General features: G+C 41.5%; 1 protein-coding gene across 7 annotated transcripts in view; it reads right to left on the bottom strand.

The window, feature by feature from the left end:
• LOC132401089 (sodium/calcium exchanger 1-like) overlaps nucleotides 1–19188 on the bottom strand; it is a 221675-nt gene extending 202487 nt beyond the window's left edge. For 3 of the 7 annotated variants that reach the window (XM_059982907.1, XM_059982911.1, XM_059982912.1), the window contains exons 1-2: nucleotides 9514–9990; nucleotides 6818–8832 (exon numbers count right to left, since the gene is read on the bottom strand). In XM_059982907.1, the coding sequence (XP_059838890.1) occupies nucleotides 6818–8802 (1985 nt within the window). In that variant the 5' untranslated portion in view covers nucleotides 8803–8832; nucleotides 9514–9990. The other 4 variants (XM_059982910.1, XM_059982914.1, XM_059982908.1 and 1 more) reach the window with 4 other exon arrangements.
• Nucleotides 19189–20106: the final 918 nt, after the last annotated feature.

The raw sequence follows: 20106 nt of genomic DNA, 5'->3' as shown, positions 1-20106 counted from the left end.
CTTGGACCTCCAGAAGTGGTCCACAGCATGGGGTGATTGGTAAGTTCATGGCCTAAGGTAGGAGATGGGTTATTAACTTCAAACTTTCTGCATAATCACTCAGAGTTGAACTGCATGTGCATGTAACAAGAGCTGTATCTACCTTAGATCATGAACTTATCAATCACCCCTGCTTTGGACCACTTCTGGAGGTCCAAGACGCCGACTTCTACAAAGAAGGGATCCATATACTCCACGACCGCTGGACTAAGTGTGTAAATGTAGAAGACCATGTTGAAAAATAAATGTCCTAAGTTTTCTAAAATTGACTCTTCCTACCTTAGGCCACAAACTTGTCAATCACCCCTCGTAATGAACTTTGGCAAATTCTGTTCCCATGTCATTATTTGCTTAAAGACTCCTAATGCCTGGCTGCTTCAACTCTCCAGAATTTCTACCCATCTTCCACAATTATGGTTTAAAAAGATCAAGAAAAATCTAATTTTCTCAATTTACTTGACTTGAAACATCATTTAAGCTTTGGCGTAAAAGAAACCCTATACAAGATTAACAGCAAATACTGCCACGTCCTTCAACTTAAATTACTCTTTATCCAAGTCAATACGGTAATAGAAACTTGCAGCAAAGCAAGCCATTTGGCACATCATGCCCATTCTGGCTGTGTGTAACCATATTTTATTCTACCGCCAAGCCTTGCAATTTACAGTTCTTCCAGTGTTCATTCAGGTATCTTTTAGAACAGGGGTTACAGAACAGGGGTTACCAACCTGGGGTCCACGGATCCCTTGGTTATTGCTAGAGGTTCATGGCATAAAAAAGGATGGGAATCCCCATTTTAGAAGACATTTCTGCCTAAACAAATCATTCTGATGGTTCATCCCCAGAATTTGCCCATAGTTGATTCCAATCCTTCACTATCCTGCCAGTTGGGGGTGGGGTGGGAAATCCTTCTAGACTTCAATCAACTAAATCCATGTTGCTACTTCTCTACTTTTTTTTGGTCATGTGAATCCTTGATATCTTCATTTGTACCTTTAAGTCAGGGCTGAAATATTTCATTAAATATATTGATAACCCTAATCCAGACAACCTAATCTCAAACAAAATACTCAAGCTCAAAACATCCTTGTAAATGCTCCCTACCCTCTTTTGCCTCATTTATGTAAACATTCACCTTGTAAATAACAGAAGGAAACAAAAATCAAAACACTATCATGATGATCGATACTTCACATAGAATAAACAACTTATCTTACCGGCAGAAAAGGAATGCTAGCACAGAAAATCAATGCCGAATTTAATATATCTTTTTAAATCTTGCAGATTGTTTAACTGAATGTATGGTGCTGCATATGAACACCATATTCATGTTACTCTGAAGTACAGAAATTATGCTTCAGTGACCATTTCTTTCTACTAGCAAGTGTACTGGCCCAACCAAGCAATGAAATGTTCATCACTCAGCTGACACTTCCATGGATAACTGATTGACTGATACTGGTTTAGACAATCGTCTGCCACATTCATTACAATAGTGACCTTAACATCCATTAAACAGGCTACATGTTATCTGCAGGACAACTTGCAGCAGATGGTATCTAGGGATGCCAAAGTTAATTCTGATACCCAAGGGGCTGTCCAAGTCAGCAAATTGCAACTCTGGTCCAAGGAAAGACCACATTTAAACACATGGACAGTCACATCTGTTCTCCATATCTGCCAAGATCTGTCTGTGTTCTTTCAAATTGGAGGGCACCATTGGAACTTCCCATTCTGCCGTTTCTGGCTGATGCAAACAACCTAGCAGCTGGAGAATGGATACTGCAGACTTAAAAACAGCAGAAAATGGCAATACTGGTGTAGATAAAAAAAAACAGTTGAACTCATTTAATACAGCAAGAAAGGAACACTACAAATGTAAGTTGTTTAGAGGGGAGACATGCTTTGTGTAGCATAAGTAGTACTGATGATTAACAGGGCACTAAGCTGATGTTCTTCTCTGCCATAAAATGTACATGCTGCGTTTCAGATTCATGGGGTGTGGGCCCGATTCCAATTAATGCACTTACTAGTAGTGCAGCTTCACAAGAGGGGTCATACTACATTAACATCACTATTTGCTGTGAGTATTATGAACAGGGAAATGCAAGCAATTAGGCAATGGGGAGGGAAGAGTTCACAATAAAGTAATCCTTCTACACAATAGCCTTGCCCTTTCCTTTTTAAAAAGATTGTCAGTAGCCTCTATTTTCTTTCATTGTTCCTGAAAACTTAGTAGATGGTAGGCATTTTTCTTTTCTGCAATAATAATATGCTAAAATTACATCTTCTAATAATCTGTAAGGTCTTTTAAATTTCATGCTGCAATACATTTCTTTATTCTCTTCCTCTTTGCAATCCTCCAAAGTTCATTTGACCTATATCAGGAGCTCCTGGTTTAACTCATGTTTGCTCACTAGCCTTTTAGAAGCATCATTGCAAATGGGTCCAAAATAGCACTGCTTTTTTTTTGTGAAAGTTAGGCAGCTGCATTTAGTAACCAGCAAATATCCAGATTGTTGATGCAGTTACTTGTTTAAATTGCCTAGCTTCCCTAGTGGGATGCAAATACGTCTGCAAGAAGTAAGTTGCAAAATCAATTTAGAATAAAATAATTAGTATTGACCACAAAACCAGTAGATCATCTGAAAGCCCAACCAACTTACTAATGCTCTTCATGGAAGAAACTTTGAGCTAAAATGTGATCATTTAGCTTCAATTTCCTTCCATGAACAGCATTCAATCACTCTGAAATAGCCCAGCAAGTTTTTATTCAAGGGTTTTTAGGGATTGATAATAAATATTGGCTCTGTCATTGGCTTGCACAACCTGTCAACAATTAAAATCCAATGCAACAGACAATTTAACAATAAATTTGACCCATGAACACCTCAAGTGTGTCAGCTGTAACTGGGAGATACCCATTTTATAATATTCTTTTTCTGCAGCCAAACGACACAAAAATAACATAATCCCAGGTGCCCATTAATGTGGGGGTAAAAGAGCCAATTGTAAATATGACAGAAGCTCGCCGCCCAATTATTTTTCTTGAACTGGTGAGAAATTACAAAGCACAGAGGTCTTCTTGGGCATGTAACTCTGAGATAGAAGGCCAAGTGTCACTGTGCTTTAAAAATTACTTTAACACATCAAAAATTGCATTAAAATTCTGGCAGTGTTAATAACTCTGTATGGAAGAACTTAAGCACAACACTCAAGCACTGCATGTTGGTTTGGTGAAATTACAAGGTCAAAGCAATATGCACAACCAGCTGTATTACTTATTCTGCTAATAAATCTGGCACTTCAATTTAAAAAAAACAGATTTCAAATAAATTAAATGATTGGGTTATCAAACATTCAAATACAAAATAACCATTTTGAATGCCAAATAGTTGTCTTTTAATTGAACAAAACTTGCCTTTAAACAAATTAGATCGTGATGTACACACCAAATAATGAAAAGTTGAAAGATGTATAAATGCATTTTAAAATAGTGGTTAATTTTCACCTGTATTGCATATATTGGACAAGTAAATAAAATGCCTGCTTGATTTTAGTATTGACCCAAATCTTAAGCCCTTTTTTTAGAATCTATTAAGCAATCAACATGTATTATTGTGCCATTGATTAGCAACCTTATTGCTTATTTTGTCTTGGAAATGCACAAAATTTTATTCAAACTTTATGACAAACAACTCCTGCAAGGTCTAGTAGGTTCATTGATAACATTATAGAGATCTGAAAGGAGCAGTGCCGGTGGTCATACTTAGGAATGAAGTCTATTTAGTGTGGAGTATTTCCACGTGCTCCAGCTTGGGTCGCGGACAAAGTCAGAACATAAATGGAAACCCATTTCCAGTGAGCCTTACTAAAACACAAAGTAGTCGAGAATATCAATCACAGCTCAAAATAATGCAATCCACTCTCAGGCTTCTGTATTTACTGGCTTTGAAAAAAAAACTTGGGTTCATGATAATGAAACTCAATTGAATGTTAAAAAACCTGGCATCTCCTTTCCTGCAGATGGGCTATGGGCTAATAGACATCACTAACAAGTGTTTCAATGAAGAGAACATTAACCCCTCTTGGGACATTTTCAATTAAAGCACATAGAACAAGTTAAAATCAACTACCAAGGTCAGCAAAACCATCTGAACTGCAGACTTGGGTCCCAAGCTTAGCCATCAGACATAATATTAGCACACAAAAGCCCTGAATCTGCCACCTTAAGCATCCTATCTTCATCTTGAAAAAAATTCATTGAAAAAAAATGTAAAATTGTAACAGTTGGAATAGAAACTATACAGTGTGACATATGAAAGTGGCTTCACAAACATGAGCAGATCTGCAGATGCTGGAAATCCAAAGCAGCACACACAAAATGCTGGAGGAACTCAGCAGGTCAGGCAGCATTTATGTGGAAGAGTGAACAGTCCATTTCTGGACCGATACCTTTCATCTGACTTATTTTCAGTCCTGACGAAGAGTCTTGGGCCGAAACATTGACTCTACTCTTTTCCATAGATGCTGCCTGACTTGCTAAGTTCCTCCAGCATCTTGTGCGTGCTACTATCTAGGCCATTTGTTAACTTGGTTGAACAAGACACTAATCACATGAATTACATCCGTAGTAATAGCCCCTTGCAAAATGTGGTGATTGACAAATTATAGGGTGAAGGTTGTTTTATGTTAAAAGTATTAACTAGAATTATGCAGTAGATCAAAAATTAGGTTGTGTTGGGAAGGAACAGTGTCACAGATATACACTTGATCTGTAGGTAGGTATAACCAACCTCATGATACCACTTAATCTATTGATCCTCAGCCTTCTTCACTCACTCACCAGGAGTTCTCCCTCACTGCAGGACAAAGCAGAACATCACTACTGTCTTGACATGTCTCCAAAACTGCACCGCTTAGAAAATACGAGATTGATCCAAATACCAGTTTTTTATTTCAGTGCAGTGCAATTCCCATCACAGTTGAACTGTTAATAACAACAAACAAATGTATCACTATCAAATGTGGGAAGTGGGAGGTCAGTCAAAAGTGCAAGGCTGACCAGGAGAGGTTACAATAGCCATACTTGCAAGAGGATTCCCCACACTGGCTGAAATTCCACATGCCTTTCTACCATGCACATTAGCGGTGAAATCAGAATACCCTTTCCCCACAGTGGAAATCTGCAACGCGTGAGGTCAGTCAGTCTTTTGAACTTGAAAATCAAAATCCAACAGGTTTTTAATTTAAGTATATCAAATTATGCAGAGCAATGAAGAACAGTTAGATAAAGGTTAGCCATGTTGTAAATGAATGGAGGGACAGTCTCAAGGTTCAACGTGCTTTCAGGTTCTCACTCTCAAGGCTCTAAAAACACATGGGGAATGTAATGGACATCATAAATCCCAACAACCCATACTTTATTATCCACTTTATCTTCCTGCATAAAGTGAGTAATGTCATGGGCATTTCCAGTTCCAGCATAAATGCCTATTGTGCATGTCCATTCACAGCTGCAATAAAGTAGAGGCAGTGCAAATTGTGGTTTTACACTAAACCAGACTGCAAAACTAGAAGTGCATTTACCTCTACCACACTAAACAGTCCCAGCCACCTCAATCCTGGTAAAAACAGCTGATCGCAACAGGCTGCAGAGCCATTGTGACAAGTGACAACAACAAAACCAGGTGTTTGCTTTTTTTTACAACCAACAGCCACCCTACCTGCTTTGCTGACCCAAAGACTGCTTGCAGCAACTATACCCATTCAGCTTTTCTGAAACCAAAAGCTGACCGTTACCAATCTGCTATGAAAAGGAATGAAACTGTAAAAAATCCACCAGTTCTCCTTTAGCCTTCCAAATATTATCTAAAGAATTTTCTTGCTAAATACCATTAGTAACGAATATTCTAATCATTAATGAAGCCTTAGCCTACACTTATCCCACACAGTAAGTGCCAAGAACATAGGTTGATAGGAATCCACCAGGTAGACTAGCAGCTGCACTCCCACGTCCAAGACACAAATCTGATCCCTAGTAGGGTCAGATGAGCAAAATCCGCTCCCAATGATAAAAGCAACACACCTGTCAGCATTCCCCATATTCCACTCTTATAAAGTCGTGAAGCATAGGATAAGGCTTCTTTGGACATTGTCACACCTTGATAATAAAATGCTGTAAAAAGCACCAATCAGATGGAGGGGAAAAACTACACAAAATTTAGGGACTGTGCAAAAACTACGGTTTCCTTTTTTTCCGAAAGTTCATGGCACAAAACCTGACAAAAAAAACTATAAACCATTCAGCCCACCTTCCTTCTAAACTAATGCACAACTAGTTGAAGATTTACCCTCGATCATATAGAACAGGAAACCTATAGAACAATGACTTTAAAAAAAAATGCCTTGCAAGGACCCCAAGTGAATTATTTCCCAATTTGTCTTTCAGCTGCCGCCTCAACAACTATTCCCGGGTGTCTTCTTCCCAAATTCATTCTTAAATTAGGCCACTTGTCCCGTATCTATGGTGTGATATAGAAGCATCATCCTTAAGGCATTCCTTTGGTAGGAAAAGGGTGAAAGAAATGGACACTACTCGGCGGACATGGGGAAAGCGGAACTGAACGTCCGAATCACTAGCAACAGAAATCGCCCCCTGCCCAGATGAAGAGAATCATATGGCATCACTGACAAACTACATGTTTCACAGTAGCAGAGAGGGGAAGGAGTAGGCGGGCACCCTCCCCACCCACGCCACAGCCCGGCAACCACTTACACGATCTCGTCGTTCTCGAACTGCAGCTCGCCGGTCGTGTCTTCGAAGTCCTCGCCGCCGCCGCGCGCGCTGCCCTCCATCGTGCGGTACGGCACGAGCACGGTGCCACGCGCCCCTGAGGCGCGCACCACCTTCACCTCCATCACGCCCACGCTCTCGCTCACGTGCATCACCTTCTCCTCGAAGCTGAAGATACCGGCGTGGTCGTCGTCGAAGATGGTGACGTTGGCCGTGCTGGGTGCCACCAGGCACGCGATCTCCGAGACGGCGCAGGCGCCGGACGTCGCTACGTGATTGGCGGCGGCGCTGCTGGCGGTGGTTGTGACGGCAGCACAGGTCACGGACGCTGCGTCGTTGTTGCTCTCGCCCGTCACGCCGGCCGCTGGCGGCTGCGCTGCCGTCGCGGCCGACCCGGCTTTCGGCGACGGCGCGTGCGCGGGTGCCGGCGCGGCCGCGGTCACGGCCACGCCGCCCACGCGCAGGTTGCTGAGGTGCACGCAGAAGTTCTCGTCCTCCTCGAAAATGTCGTCGTCGATAATCCCCACCAGGATCTCCTTCTGGGTCTCGCCCGGCTTGAAGACCAAGCTGCCTTCGGTGAACTCGTAGTCGGAGCCGGCGTTGGCAGTGCCGTCCTCGGTGCGGTAGTCGACCGTCACCGTGTTGGTCAGGTCGCCACCCCGGCGCACGACGGTCAGCGCCACCGAGCCGCAGTTCTCCAGGCACTGGTAACTGCCGGGGTCGAAGTAGATGCGGCTGACAGGCCCTTCGTCCACCTCGGGCCGCACCTCGTGCATGGACACGGCCTTGCGCGCCTGGTCCGCGGCGTGCCGCTTGAGGATGTTGCCGGCGCCGATCATGAGGCGGGTGGCCTGGATGCGGTAGAAGGCGCGGCTCTTGGCCTGCTGGCTCAGTACCTGGTAGTTCGCCAGCTCGATCAGCTGCTCCATCTCCTTGTCCGGGTGTTTCTGCTTCAGCTCCTTCAGGATGCGCGCCATTTCCCGCCGGGACTCCTCCTCTTGGTCCTTGGCGCCCCCCGCCACCGTCACCACCGCCTCGGGCATTTCGGCCTCGCCGCCAGCGGCGGCGGCCGCTGTCGCTACCTCGTGCGAGTTGAGCATCTTGCCATCCATCTCGATGTCGGCCTTGCTGGGCCGGTCGCCCTCGGTCTCCACGATGACGCCGCGGTGGCGGCCCGCTCGGTACTTCTTATAGACGTACTTGTAGAAGAGTAGGCGGCGGTCGGCCACCCAGGCGAACATAACACAGACCGGGAAGAAGACGAGGGTGAGCAGACCCTCCCACAGCTCCACCACGCCGGGGGAGATGACGGCCAGGATGAGGTAGAGCCAGGCGTAGGCGAAGATGCTCCATGCGGCCGTGACGAAGAAGACCCGCAGGTGTTTGATGCGCCGCACCTCGCCGTCGGGCACCACGTACACGCAGATGGCAATGATCACGAAGGTGTTGAAGGCGGCGCTACCCACGATGGTGCTGGGCCCCAGCTCGCCGGCGTGGAAGCCGTGACCGCACACTTCGATGACTGAGAGCAGGATCTCGGGCGCCGACGAGCCGAGCGCCATCAGCGTGAGGTTGGACACTGTCTCGTTCCACAGGCGCACGGTGGTGGTGCTGGTCTCGCCATTGGCTCTCTTTACCGTGATCTCCCTCTCTTGCGAGGTGATCACCTCGATCGAGGACATGAAACGGTCCGCTACGATGGACACACCCAGGAACATGTAGATCAGCGCCACGAAGTAGACGATGGCCCGGGCTACCTTGTCGCCGACGGCAGGGTCCTGCGGGTACCACACGGGCAAGATCACGCCCTCTTTGCACTTGTAGGTACCGCCGCAGTTGGACGAGTTGCTCTCGGCTCCGGGCACTTTCTCCGTTTTTACTTCTTGAAGGCAAGTGAACAGGATCGCCAATGTAAACCCAGCATTCATTACGGGCGAACAAGGCGCCGCTTTCCACGACCTTAGCATGGTGGTTCTCGAAAGGAATCCAGCTTCGATCTAGATACAACCAAACAAAAATAAAATCAGTGAATTTCTGTACAAGGCTTTGCGGGAATAACTCGCCATCTAATGAATGGTGTTCCGGATTTTACAAAAACACAGATGGCGAATAACAGGGTTAATCTAACCTATGATTGTATTATCACACATGTACTTCAACGCAAAACGTAACATTTCCCTTTACATTATCAACAAACCTGACTAATAAAGCAAGACCAGAGACCCAGTCCCTCCGTAACATGAGGAATGAAAGTCCGACTCCATTCATTAGCCTAACTATGGTGTCATCAAACATTTGCTAAAATATTACTGTACCGTACATTCAAAAATGAGCAAAGTCACGTATGTCAGTTACAATGTTACAACAATAATCACAAAACGCACTGGGCTTCCCTTCTCAAAGCCATTCGGTCAATTTAATTTCCCGGGTCACTTTCGTTACACACTACACAGCTCTCTTTCCACCCCCTACATTTAAAATAAACGCCACGGCATGATGATATTTCCGTGCATGTAATCGTTTTCCCCTTTTAAAAGAAATACCTGAAAATTGAGTGGTCGAACTCCAGCCGGGGACCTGGATTTTTAATCAGGTCTGTGATAAATATCAAAATGATTTGCAAAAGAAAATAAATTCCATAAAAAAATTCTACATCCTGTAAAACAAGCCGAACATACCACAGCGTTCAATCGGTGGTTCCTGGATCTGACGTCCACTTGCCTTCGCCTTGCTTGCAAATCAGTAGAACGATTTTACCATTATAGCTTTCGAGAAAAATAAACGAGCTAAATGAAACCCGCTAGATCTCGCGTTTAGTCACAGCTACAGAGGGTGCCAATCGGTCTCATACTGGAGAAAATATTAATCGTTATTGGAGAAAGTACGAAGCTGAGATCGAGCCTAGCAGATGTGGAATGGTCAAAGTTTCTCCGCATTATGTTTTCATTATTATGCGTAGAGCATTTCTGCGTAATATAACTGTGTTCACCGAGCATCCGAGTACTGTGCAACCCGAGCACTACGGCTGTCTAAGGCAATTACTATTTTCCGATTTCTGATCGTGAGAAAGCCCAGGCTTGCAGTGCATCATGGGCGCCTTGCCAGTATTCTTATCTCCGACCGACCCACCTACTTCATTGATCATTCTGCCGGCCGTCTTAAAGAGGAACCATCTCCAGCGAGCTCGGGAAGTAGAAGTGAGAGGGAAAAATAGAACTGCTTTAGTAATAAAGCTTATATATATAAAAAATCTGCCTTTCGGAAAGCTCGGATTAATGCAAACAAATTAACATATCGCGTTTTCTATTCGTAATTTTACGGAAACACCTTCAGTGTTCGAATCTGCTGTTATTACCTTATTTGGTACTAGGAAGACTCGTCAGGCTGTAATATACTGAAATATAGAGCAACCATCCACTGATCGGCTAGTATAAAACTACCTCCATCTCCAAATGTATGTCTCAGCAGTTGTAATACAAGGTTGAACCATTAATCGAACTGCTTCATTGAGCCCATTTTTTCATGGGCAGATTTTGTGTGCATTTACACATAATGCACTTAAAAAAATTAAATATTGAGTACATCACGCAAATGGCATGCTTGCTATGTAACTTTACATGCATCTGGAGGACTTTATTAGGAAGACTTGGTTACATTAATGAACAGCAAGTTATGGGAAATGTAGTTGTCAATCAATAACTTGTTGCTATTGCATCTTGATCTGCATTACTTTAATTCCTAAGGTCAATAATTGTGGAAACTAAATTGCACTTTAACTGGCTAACATACTAAGTGACTAAAACATTGCATTTGTTTGTCCTTGGAGCAAGTTTCCAAATAATGGTAGGAATAGTTAGATATTATTAATATCATACATCTTAGATATGTCTATACAACTTAAAGATGTACTAAAATGGCTGGCACAATTGATAATTATGCAAGAAATATTGTGGATTGGCAAGGCAAAACATAGGAAATGCCATGAAGGTACGCAGTTTGTTTTTGATATATAGTACCCAAGGAATAACAGCCAGCAAGTCACTTTTTGATAAAAGCTAACTTGAAATGGCATTGCTTTTGTTTATCAGATTCTTTTGAGCAAAGGTAAAAACCCACTATTTAACATAATGATTTAGAGATTATTTCATTGGTGCATATGCATTAATCTATGCAGCTGATGCATTTTTGGGTGATAGGAAACAAATGATTATTTTCTCCTTGCTAGTGAAAATCTTTGTTCTATTTTCTATGCATTATGCGATTATATATAAATACATACATATAGAGGGTAAACAATGACCAGCAACCACTGGGTCTCGCCCTACTAGATGCTCATGGGATCAAGCCCCATTCTAGAAATTATAACTACAATCCCTGTATTGGTCAAGCCACACATTAGTATATCCTGTTACACTCCTTTTAAGAAAGCAATTTGTAGATCAACCAATATCACTAAATTATCTGGTCAGTACCCCTGGGCTTTGCACATGCTGGCTGCAATATTTTCCTAAAACACATGGACACACTTCCGCATTATTTTCACTGAAGAACATAACAGTTTTAGTATCAATAACTAACAAAGCAATTAGTTTACTCTACTATACTTACACCAATTGAAGAAGTTATCCAGCTAGGCCCACACTCAGTTACCCAAGTAACCTCCAGACTTAAATTAAATTTGTTTCCACCAGTCTTATAGTTAGCATTTTCCACTAACAACTGACCAGAAAACAATGATCCATTTCTTTTGACAATGAACTTATATTTTGAAGAAATTTTACAAACTCCCGGTAGAAGTTTAACAAATTAATTTTCTCTTCTTCAAGGAGGATAATCCCACTGTCTATATTGTCTTCATATCACTGTGCCATTATAGTCATCTTATTGAAACTATGATATTCCATGCCGCACCCTTGAAAAAATGAATTGGATAATGTCTAGTCAATGCTATCAAATGAAGTTAACATTAATTCTTTGACTCTACCTTTACATATGTAATGAATGCAGCACTCTCTTACTGCCACCTTTGGAGATTGTGTCATGGTTTCTCTGATAGCTCACTTACAAGTACTGATTACTTGGTATACCTCACCCATTCAGCAGGGAAGAATTCCTACTAATGCTTTACTTTCACACTTCTGGGACTCTGTTTGCAAGATTGCTTTTTCTCTTATATACTCCTGTCATGCCAACATCTTTCTCAATGAATCATGTTTACTTCTTTTGATTTTGGTAAACTTTGAGGTTATGGCTTATATCTCTGGCCATGTCATTCATACATATCAACATGCAACACCTTAATCTAATTAGTTTGGTGTGGAATACAAACACCGAGCTTGGCCACAATTCATTGCTGTTTTTACATTCTATTCCTTAAACAGTTTTTTTCACATTCAATATCAGTACCACCATCTTCAGTGATGTCTCTTTCACAAGCCAGATGTGGGGATGTAGACTAATGATTGCACAATATGCAGTTGCAAATCTGCAGAAAAGTATCCCATGCACCTCGATCTTAAAACTCCAATTTGAGGTGCCAAGAAGCAGTTTACATTTAGACATGCAAAGCAATGGCCAACATCTCTACACAAGATTTGAAACCATGACTATCATTAATATCTCAAGGTCAAATATAGTCTGGGCACCCTGGAACATGCAACTCTCCCAACTTCTCAAAATGGTCACACCATCTAACAGGCACATTAAAAAAATTACCCTGCATATTAGCTCCAAAATTAAGCCAATAAGAATGGTATCTAATCTGTCATAAACATTAGCATCACAAATGTTCCAATGATTAAAGTATTTTGGATTTGCTTGTAAAGATTTTTTTAATGACAACATACCAAATCTTCAATTTAACATTAAAAATAAGACATTAAAGCATTACCATCTGCAAGTTATATACTAATGTAATTGGAAATATTTGATTCCTTCATTGTGAATGGGGCTATCTTGCTGGAATTCTGCATCTAACCATCCTTCAACTCATTCACCACCTTCTCAAATGACATAGGGGTAGACCATTAACTCTAGTCTTGTAGTAATATCGACATCCAGTAAATTAATAAAAACCTGTCTCTTTGATTTCATGAGCCAACATCTAGATTCAGTGACTTCAAATGTCTTTCACAAGTACACATACAAATTATATGATTCCTAAGGCTGTCATAGCCAGGGGTGACAGTGGGGACAAGCTCCTACTACCTATAAAGAGCTCCAAATAGCATGCGTCTCTAACAGCCTCTGACAACCAAGTCCAACTCGTTCCCTTCACATGTAGCTTAGCTACTAGGCCCAGCAAGACTGTTTCTACTGGCAACAGAAGGAGCAAAGGCGGACCACTGGCACCTCAAAACCAGTTGCTTCAGGCAGACGCGGCTCATCAGACTTGGATGGCAGCCCAACTAGGAGAAGGAAAACTCTGATTTTAAATTTCTGCTGCCTTGCACCCATATCCCCCCTTGGGAAAGGCTTTGGGAGTAAACCCCAAGAAAGAAATCCCTAAGGCAGTTTGATGTTATTTACAACTTCACTCTGGCAACCTCTGTGATGACATGGGTGCCAAGCTGTATCAGCACTTGCCATTCCCTTGGACTACATCAGTGACGTGGAGAGGGGGAACCTGCTGCATTGGCAACAGCCATTTTTTCAATTCTTCCTGCCCAGGCTTGCACCCTGGGAAGGACACAGTCCACCAGAAGCACAAACTCATGCTCCCCTGGGAACGATGGCTGCCTATACAAATCAACTATACAAATTATTAATTCTAATGAAGGCTCTCGGCCTGAAATGTTGACTGTTGATTCCTTTCCATAGCTGTTGCCTGACCCGCTGAGTTTCTCCAGCATTTTGTGTGTGTTGCTTGGATTCCAACATCTGCAGATGGTCTCGTATTTGTATTAATTGTCCTATCTCATTTGGGAGTCTTCTTCATCACTACGATTAGTGTGAAGATTAGTACCAAACAAAACTTCCGTTTGTTTTTCAGTTCCTTGTAAAGTCGCATTCTAGAGCTGTTTGCCTAAACGGCAAGCTACTTATTAAAAAATATGGATGCATGCTGGGAAATTGTGCTTTAATCCCTTAAAACTGCACCCTAATCCATAAAGCACTATGTGGTTAATTTGCTCCGCCACTAACCAACACTTAATGGTTCATAGATAACATACATCAGTTTACAAATACTGGTTTCCATTGCAATAGATCAGTTGCCTGTTCTATTTCTATCTGATATCCCTTTGTTCAAAATGATATGCCTTTCTATTGAGTCAGTAGACAATAGTGAGAAGCAAGTCAAGCAGCTGCAGTCTCTTTAAAAATTTAGTAAAATGATGTAATAGCAATATTTTAGAACATACTTCCGGCACTGTCATCTGAGAAGCTCAGAATTTAAGAGAATTATTTTTATTTACATAAACAAGGACAATGAAGCCTCTCAAACCAATCATACTCATCGAAGCTTCAAGTCCAATAATTAAAGCAATTCAGTTGTTTTAAGGTTTATTCATTGATTAATGAAGTCCAGTTTTTTTGCTTGTCTAGAATTGATAAATAACCCTGGTGCACACTCTCAATTTGGCCATATTAGAATGTTATTTTACATTTCAGTGACCAAATTTTTCAAAGAAGAAAGCTAGTTTAATGATCAACAATTCCAGTCAGAGAGGCCAAAAAAAAAAATCAGTTGGCTGGCATATTTTGGAAATATATATACTCTAGGTTAAAATATGCAACCGTTGTAATGAATCTTTAGGCTGGAAAATATTTGCAAGCTGTATTATTACAAAGTAATCATGGCCACCTACAAGTCCACAAACTGTTGTATAGTAAATGCTCTGCCTGACCCAATGGCAAAAGCAAGATTGTTTATACCATTTACTACGACACTGACATTCTTAAAGTTCTTTGAAGGAAAGATTGTTAGAGGCAGCTTTAGATTTGCTAAGTTCTCATTGACAATTATGGTTTTTAGTTTATTTGAATGCCATCTCACTCCTTTCTTGGCAACTAGCATCATCACCAATAGAACGATGTTCTGAACATCACACACAAAATGCTGCAGGAACTAAAGTCAGGAGGAACCTTGAGGGTCGGAGGACAACTATTAATGTTGCACCCCAGCTGTCTACGTGATATGCTAGACCAGGGCAGTACGATATGGAGAGCAAGCTGTTGCCCATGTAGCAGCCTCTCCCTCTCTACACAGCTGTGATTCCAAAGGAATGGCAGAAACCAGTACAGTTTGGCACCAGCAGTATTGCAGGAGTTGCCAGTCAGGGTTCAATTCAGCATAGGACTGGCTTAGAGACTCCAGTTTCAGATTCTCCCTAGTGGTTTACACCCAAAGCTTTCCCTGTGAATGGGTACAGCCACAAAACAGTGGAGGTTTGAGGTCAGAATTTTCTTTCTTTAAGATAAGCTGCTTACAGCAGCTAATGAGCCCCATTTGCCCAAAGTGACTGGTTTTAAGGCTCCAGTAACCCACGTTTACCCCCATCTCCTGTCAGTAGAAATGGTTCTGCCGGGCTTAGTAGTGAAGCCACGTGAAAGCCAGGAGCTGGACTTGGCTGACAGAGGCCATTTGAGATGTATATCACTGGGAGCATTTAATAGGTAATGGAAGCTTATCCCCACTACTGCTCCCAGCTATAACAACCTTAAGAAACCAACCTATGGAGTGGAGAAAAACAGTTAATGTTTCAGACTGGAAAGAAAGGTGGCATTAATCAGAAAAAAAGAAATGCAGGAAGCAGGGAGGGGAAGGAGTACAATTTAGTAGGTGATAGGTGAGGCGGAAGTGGGGGTGAAGTATGATGTTGGGAAGGGCTAGATGGAAGAGATAAAGAGCTGTAGAAGAAATCTAGTTGGAGAGGTTAACGGAACATAGAAGAATGGGAGGGAGGAGGATAACCAGAGGGAGATGATGGGTAGTTGAGAAGAGGTGGCCACTTTATTATTCTTGTTCCTGCTAGCTTGTACTCCCTCTGTTCCCCCCCCACCACAATTTTTTGCTTTCTACCCCCTTCCCTTCCAGTCCTGATGGAGGGTCTTGGTCCAAAATATTGACTGTTTATTCCTGTCCTAAATATACAACAAGATGGAGACAAGAGCATCTGAATCTGAAGCAACAAGCTATCTGTTGGAGGAACTTGGCAAGTCAAGCATTATCAGGGTGGGGAGGGAATTGTGGATATTTCAGGTTGAAACCCTGCAACAGCACAAAGTGTCCATTCTTTCCTGTTTAACCTGTTCCCTTTGCAGTAAAGACTCTGCCAGTTATCTAGCTCCAAGAACAATTACTGCATATGTCACAAAGTCTCAACTTGCATGAAATCTGGTAGTTCTAAATGGGCTTTCAGTGAGTTTACACACATTTATTGCAATATAGAATCACAGGCTAACTTTAAGGGATTTTATATTCAGACTCAGACATGTATTTTTGCAATAACAAATTTAAACTTTGCTCTCAAAATGATAGTCATATAGTATATAAATGACACTTCAGTTCATCTCATCTACATCAACATCTTACTCATCAACAACTTCCACGAGGCTTGTAGGCTGCCCCAGCAAATCTTTGAATTGCATTAGTTGTTGATGCAAATGATGCAGTTCACGATATGTTTTGATGTACATGTGACAAGTACAGCTAGTCTAATCTCTATCACTGTGAAATTTATATACCCTGCTTCCTTCAGGCCAAAGAAAACAAACCCAGCCCTTCCAGTCTCTCTCCATAACTAAAGATTTCCTCTGCACTTTCTCTAGTGAAACCGCATCTTTCATGTTGTGTAGAGCCAGGATTGCACAGAATACTCCCAAGTTTAGTCTTAACTAATACTTTGTAAAGTTGCAACTTAACTTCAACTTTAATATATTAGGCCCTTACCTACGAAGACTAACCTGTCATATCAATATTCCACCAAGGTTGTGTGGGATTACAACCAGAGGCCATGGGTTAAGGGTGAAAAGTACAAAGTTTAAGGGGAACATGTGGGCAAGCTTCTTCATTCAGAGGGTTGTGAAAGTGTGGAATGAGCTGGCAGCACAAATGGTGCATGCGAGTTCAATTTCAACGTTTAAGAGAAGTTTGGATGGGTACATGGATAGTAGGGACATGGAGGGCTATGGTCCCGGTGTATGTCGATGGGTGTAGGCAGTTTAAATAGTTTCGGCATGGACTAGATGGGCCGAAGGACCCGTCTCTGTGCCGTACTTCTCTATGATTATGTGCCTTTTTAAAAAAACCACCTTACCTATCGTTTGATTATTCCTGAATACTTTTCCGAAAAAAAATAGAAACGTTAATTGTACTCAACTTAAAGTGACACAAGCGAAACTCGATTGATAAATTTGCGCTAGACTCCTATCCAAGCATGGTATTGTTAAACATGACCCGAAGTCAAGGCTTCTTGCTTAAATGGGTATGAATTTCACTTTCCAACAGCAGCAAATAGCAGTAATATAATTACCTGATAAAAATAATATTTTGCCAAGGGATTGTTGCACAGTGCTTCGAGGGAATGGCTTAATGCTATGCCCCCTGGCAAACCAGCGAATTACTGCAGTGTTGAACTCCTAAATAAATGAATGCACATTAATTATATCAATGCCTATGTGGATGGAAACAATTAAATTACCGAAACGGAGCACTTTATGTACAGATAGAAAATATATCAGTTTTGAAAGCAAAAGCAGAGCATTTGCATGGCTGTGTAAAATCTATCGTGTTAGATTGTATTTTATTGATGAAACGTTTCCTGCTGAAACTGAAAAGCATTGCTCAAGGTGAATTACTGTACTGAAAGCGAGGAGACTACACATTATTGTGACAGACATCACACACTTTGAAGTTTCATTACGCGGCTCAGATGATTTTTTTTTCAAAATATAGGAATGCAAGCTCCTGTAATGGAGGTTGTGTTCACTGCTCATTATTCCGTGCCAATGCTTGGATTCAAACCGTTAGTCTTCGCTTCTTTTCTGCCAATTTGCACGGCAGCCGGTTATTTCAGTTATCACTTGTTTTGAATATTCTAGTTTCGGACAGTTATAATTTTAATTTCTTACGCTGCATACAAGAATGAGATTTTTTTCCCCCAGTTAACCGTGACCCGTTGTATAGCCTAACAATACAGCCCAAGGCACACGAATTCCGATACTTGCTCAAATTAAACGAATAACCCTACAAGACCTATTATCAGAATATATCATCTCAATGGATCGACTGTTACATTTTCTCCTTTGCATTTAATTTCATTTTGATGATATTTCATGTTTTGTTAACGTCAATCGTTTGAGCTAGATATCAGATTTTCCTGGCACTCTTGGGTTAGGGGAAAATAAGATTGTTCACGTTGTTTTATCATTAGAGCGGTATACGTCGATGGACTTTGGATGTCACTCGAGATTGTAATCCTACCCCTTTCTTCCACGTTCAAATGTAAGTGTTTATATAATATTTCATAATTGTCTCATTCACGCAACTTCACTAACCGGGGAATATCCGGGGAATTGAATGACCTGCAAATAAACACCCAGGCTTTCCGAATGAAGAATCACGTGTTGGTCGAGCAGCGTGTTAGGGAAACACGATTTGCGTCTGTCGGGCTCATCATATCGCCCACAAACTCTGCAAGTGGCCTTTCAAGAAATACCCTCAAGTGTAACAGTAGTATTTTGAAGACAAACCTGATCACTGCAAGATCTCAACAACAGAAACGACTACCTAACCCGTTGATAGTATCGTCAACTAAAGGACGTGGGCCAGAATCCTCCGTTTTTTTTGATAAAAATTGAAGAATGGTTGAGATAGGCGGAGACTTCTGCTTAATGTCACTTTGGACAATGTAACATTCCTTCAGTACTACACTAGGGATGAGAGGATTTCAATTTAAGCATATCAATTAACATGATTAAAAATGTTGAAAGGATGCCAGGACTCTGGAAGCATTAACTTCCTCAATATACACTAAATTCTCAGTCCAAAAGAATAAAAGCCCCTGCTTTAGTCAGATTTGTTTTCTTCAGAGGGTTTATTACAGGATCTATTTTGGTGAATGGACACTGAACAACTGCAAAAGTTTATAGAAATGGATCTTTTACAACAAGTATCCTCAAGCACTCTAGACCTTATACACTGAAGTCATTCTGGGATGCCATGTTCATTGAAACAGTTAGGTCTGAGTAACTTTGAGAAGCAGCATTTGTGTGGCTACTGCCACTGCAGTTACACAACATCCTCCAACTACTTGACACGGGGCTGCAGCTAACAGAGTAAGGAACACACGTTTTGAAAATTGCAGTTAAAGAAATACAGTTGTGCAGCCTACCTCAGAGAAGTCCCTGAAGCTGTTTGGAGCTTTATGGAAAAGGCAGCATACAATAGCTTCTCTAAATTTAACAGTAAGGCATCAGGGAAGAGTCTTGTCCTTTAAGTGTCTCTAAACATGGTTTGCATAACTCTGTCTGAGCTTATCTGTAGTTTTGTCAGTTTGCTTCCATACATGGATCGGTTCCCAACAGTAACTTAGTGCTGCTGGGCTGCGTTGTCTGGCAGTCTTTAGTTGGATCCAGCACGTGAACGATAACGTCTTTATGGTTAACATTGGATTCAGCAGTAACAGTTACATATGGTCAAACAATAGGGGATCTGTCTATCTGTTAGAATCTATTCGCAGCTAATTTAAATTAAACATATAGAAAAGCCTTATGTCAAAATCTTTCCCAGGAGTTGTTTATTCATCTGATTGTGCCTACGTAAAGCATTCTAGGTGCAAGAGGCATTTTCAGGCAGAGCAACTCTCTATGCAACTGTACACATTTTGTGCAATGAATTTAGTGTTTACACGTTCAGAAACAGACCACATCTGTCATTTGTTCAACAGATTTAAAAACAAAACAAAATAAACCAAACAAGAGAGCGTTAAGCATTTTTCAAGTATGTCAGATTTGATCTGGCTGCAAGATTGTTATTACAGCTCCTGGACTGTGTGTTTTGAAATGCAGTACACATTACAATAAAGTGACCAGATAGTTAAGTGACAGTATCAAATTGTACATTAATTTGCTTAATAGGAAATATGATTCATGTGTGTTTGCTTAAATGTAGATTTTGCAACGTAGCATTTAGCAGGAAATCCGACACATGGTTAAATACAGAAATATGCAATGAAGGAAGAAAAGGGTACAAAAAATTATTAGGTTTATTGATAATTACGATGGGAAAGGAGGAACAGAATGTTGATGGTGGGGAGCTGGTAATGGTG

The sequence above is a fragment of the Hypanus sabinus genome, chromosome 10 (assembly GCF_030144855.1).
Source record: "Hypanus sabinus isolate sHypSab1 chromosome 10, sHypSab1.hap1, whole genome shotgun sequence".
In the NCBI taxonomy this organism is placed as follows: domain Eukaryota; kingdom Metazoa; phylum Chordata; class Chondrichthyes; order Myliobatiformes; family Dasyatidae; genus Hypanus; species Hypanus sabinus.
The sequence above is the reverse complement of the archived record's forward strand: the minus strand, read 5'-3'. Positions and strand labels throughout refer to the sequence as shown.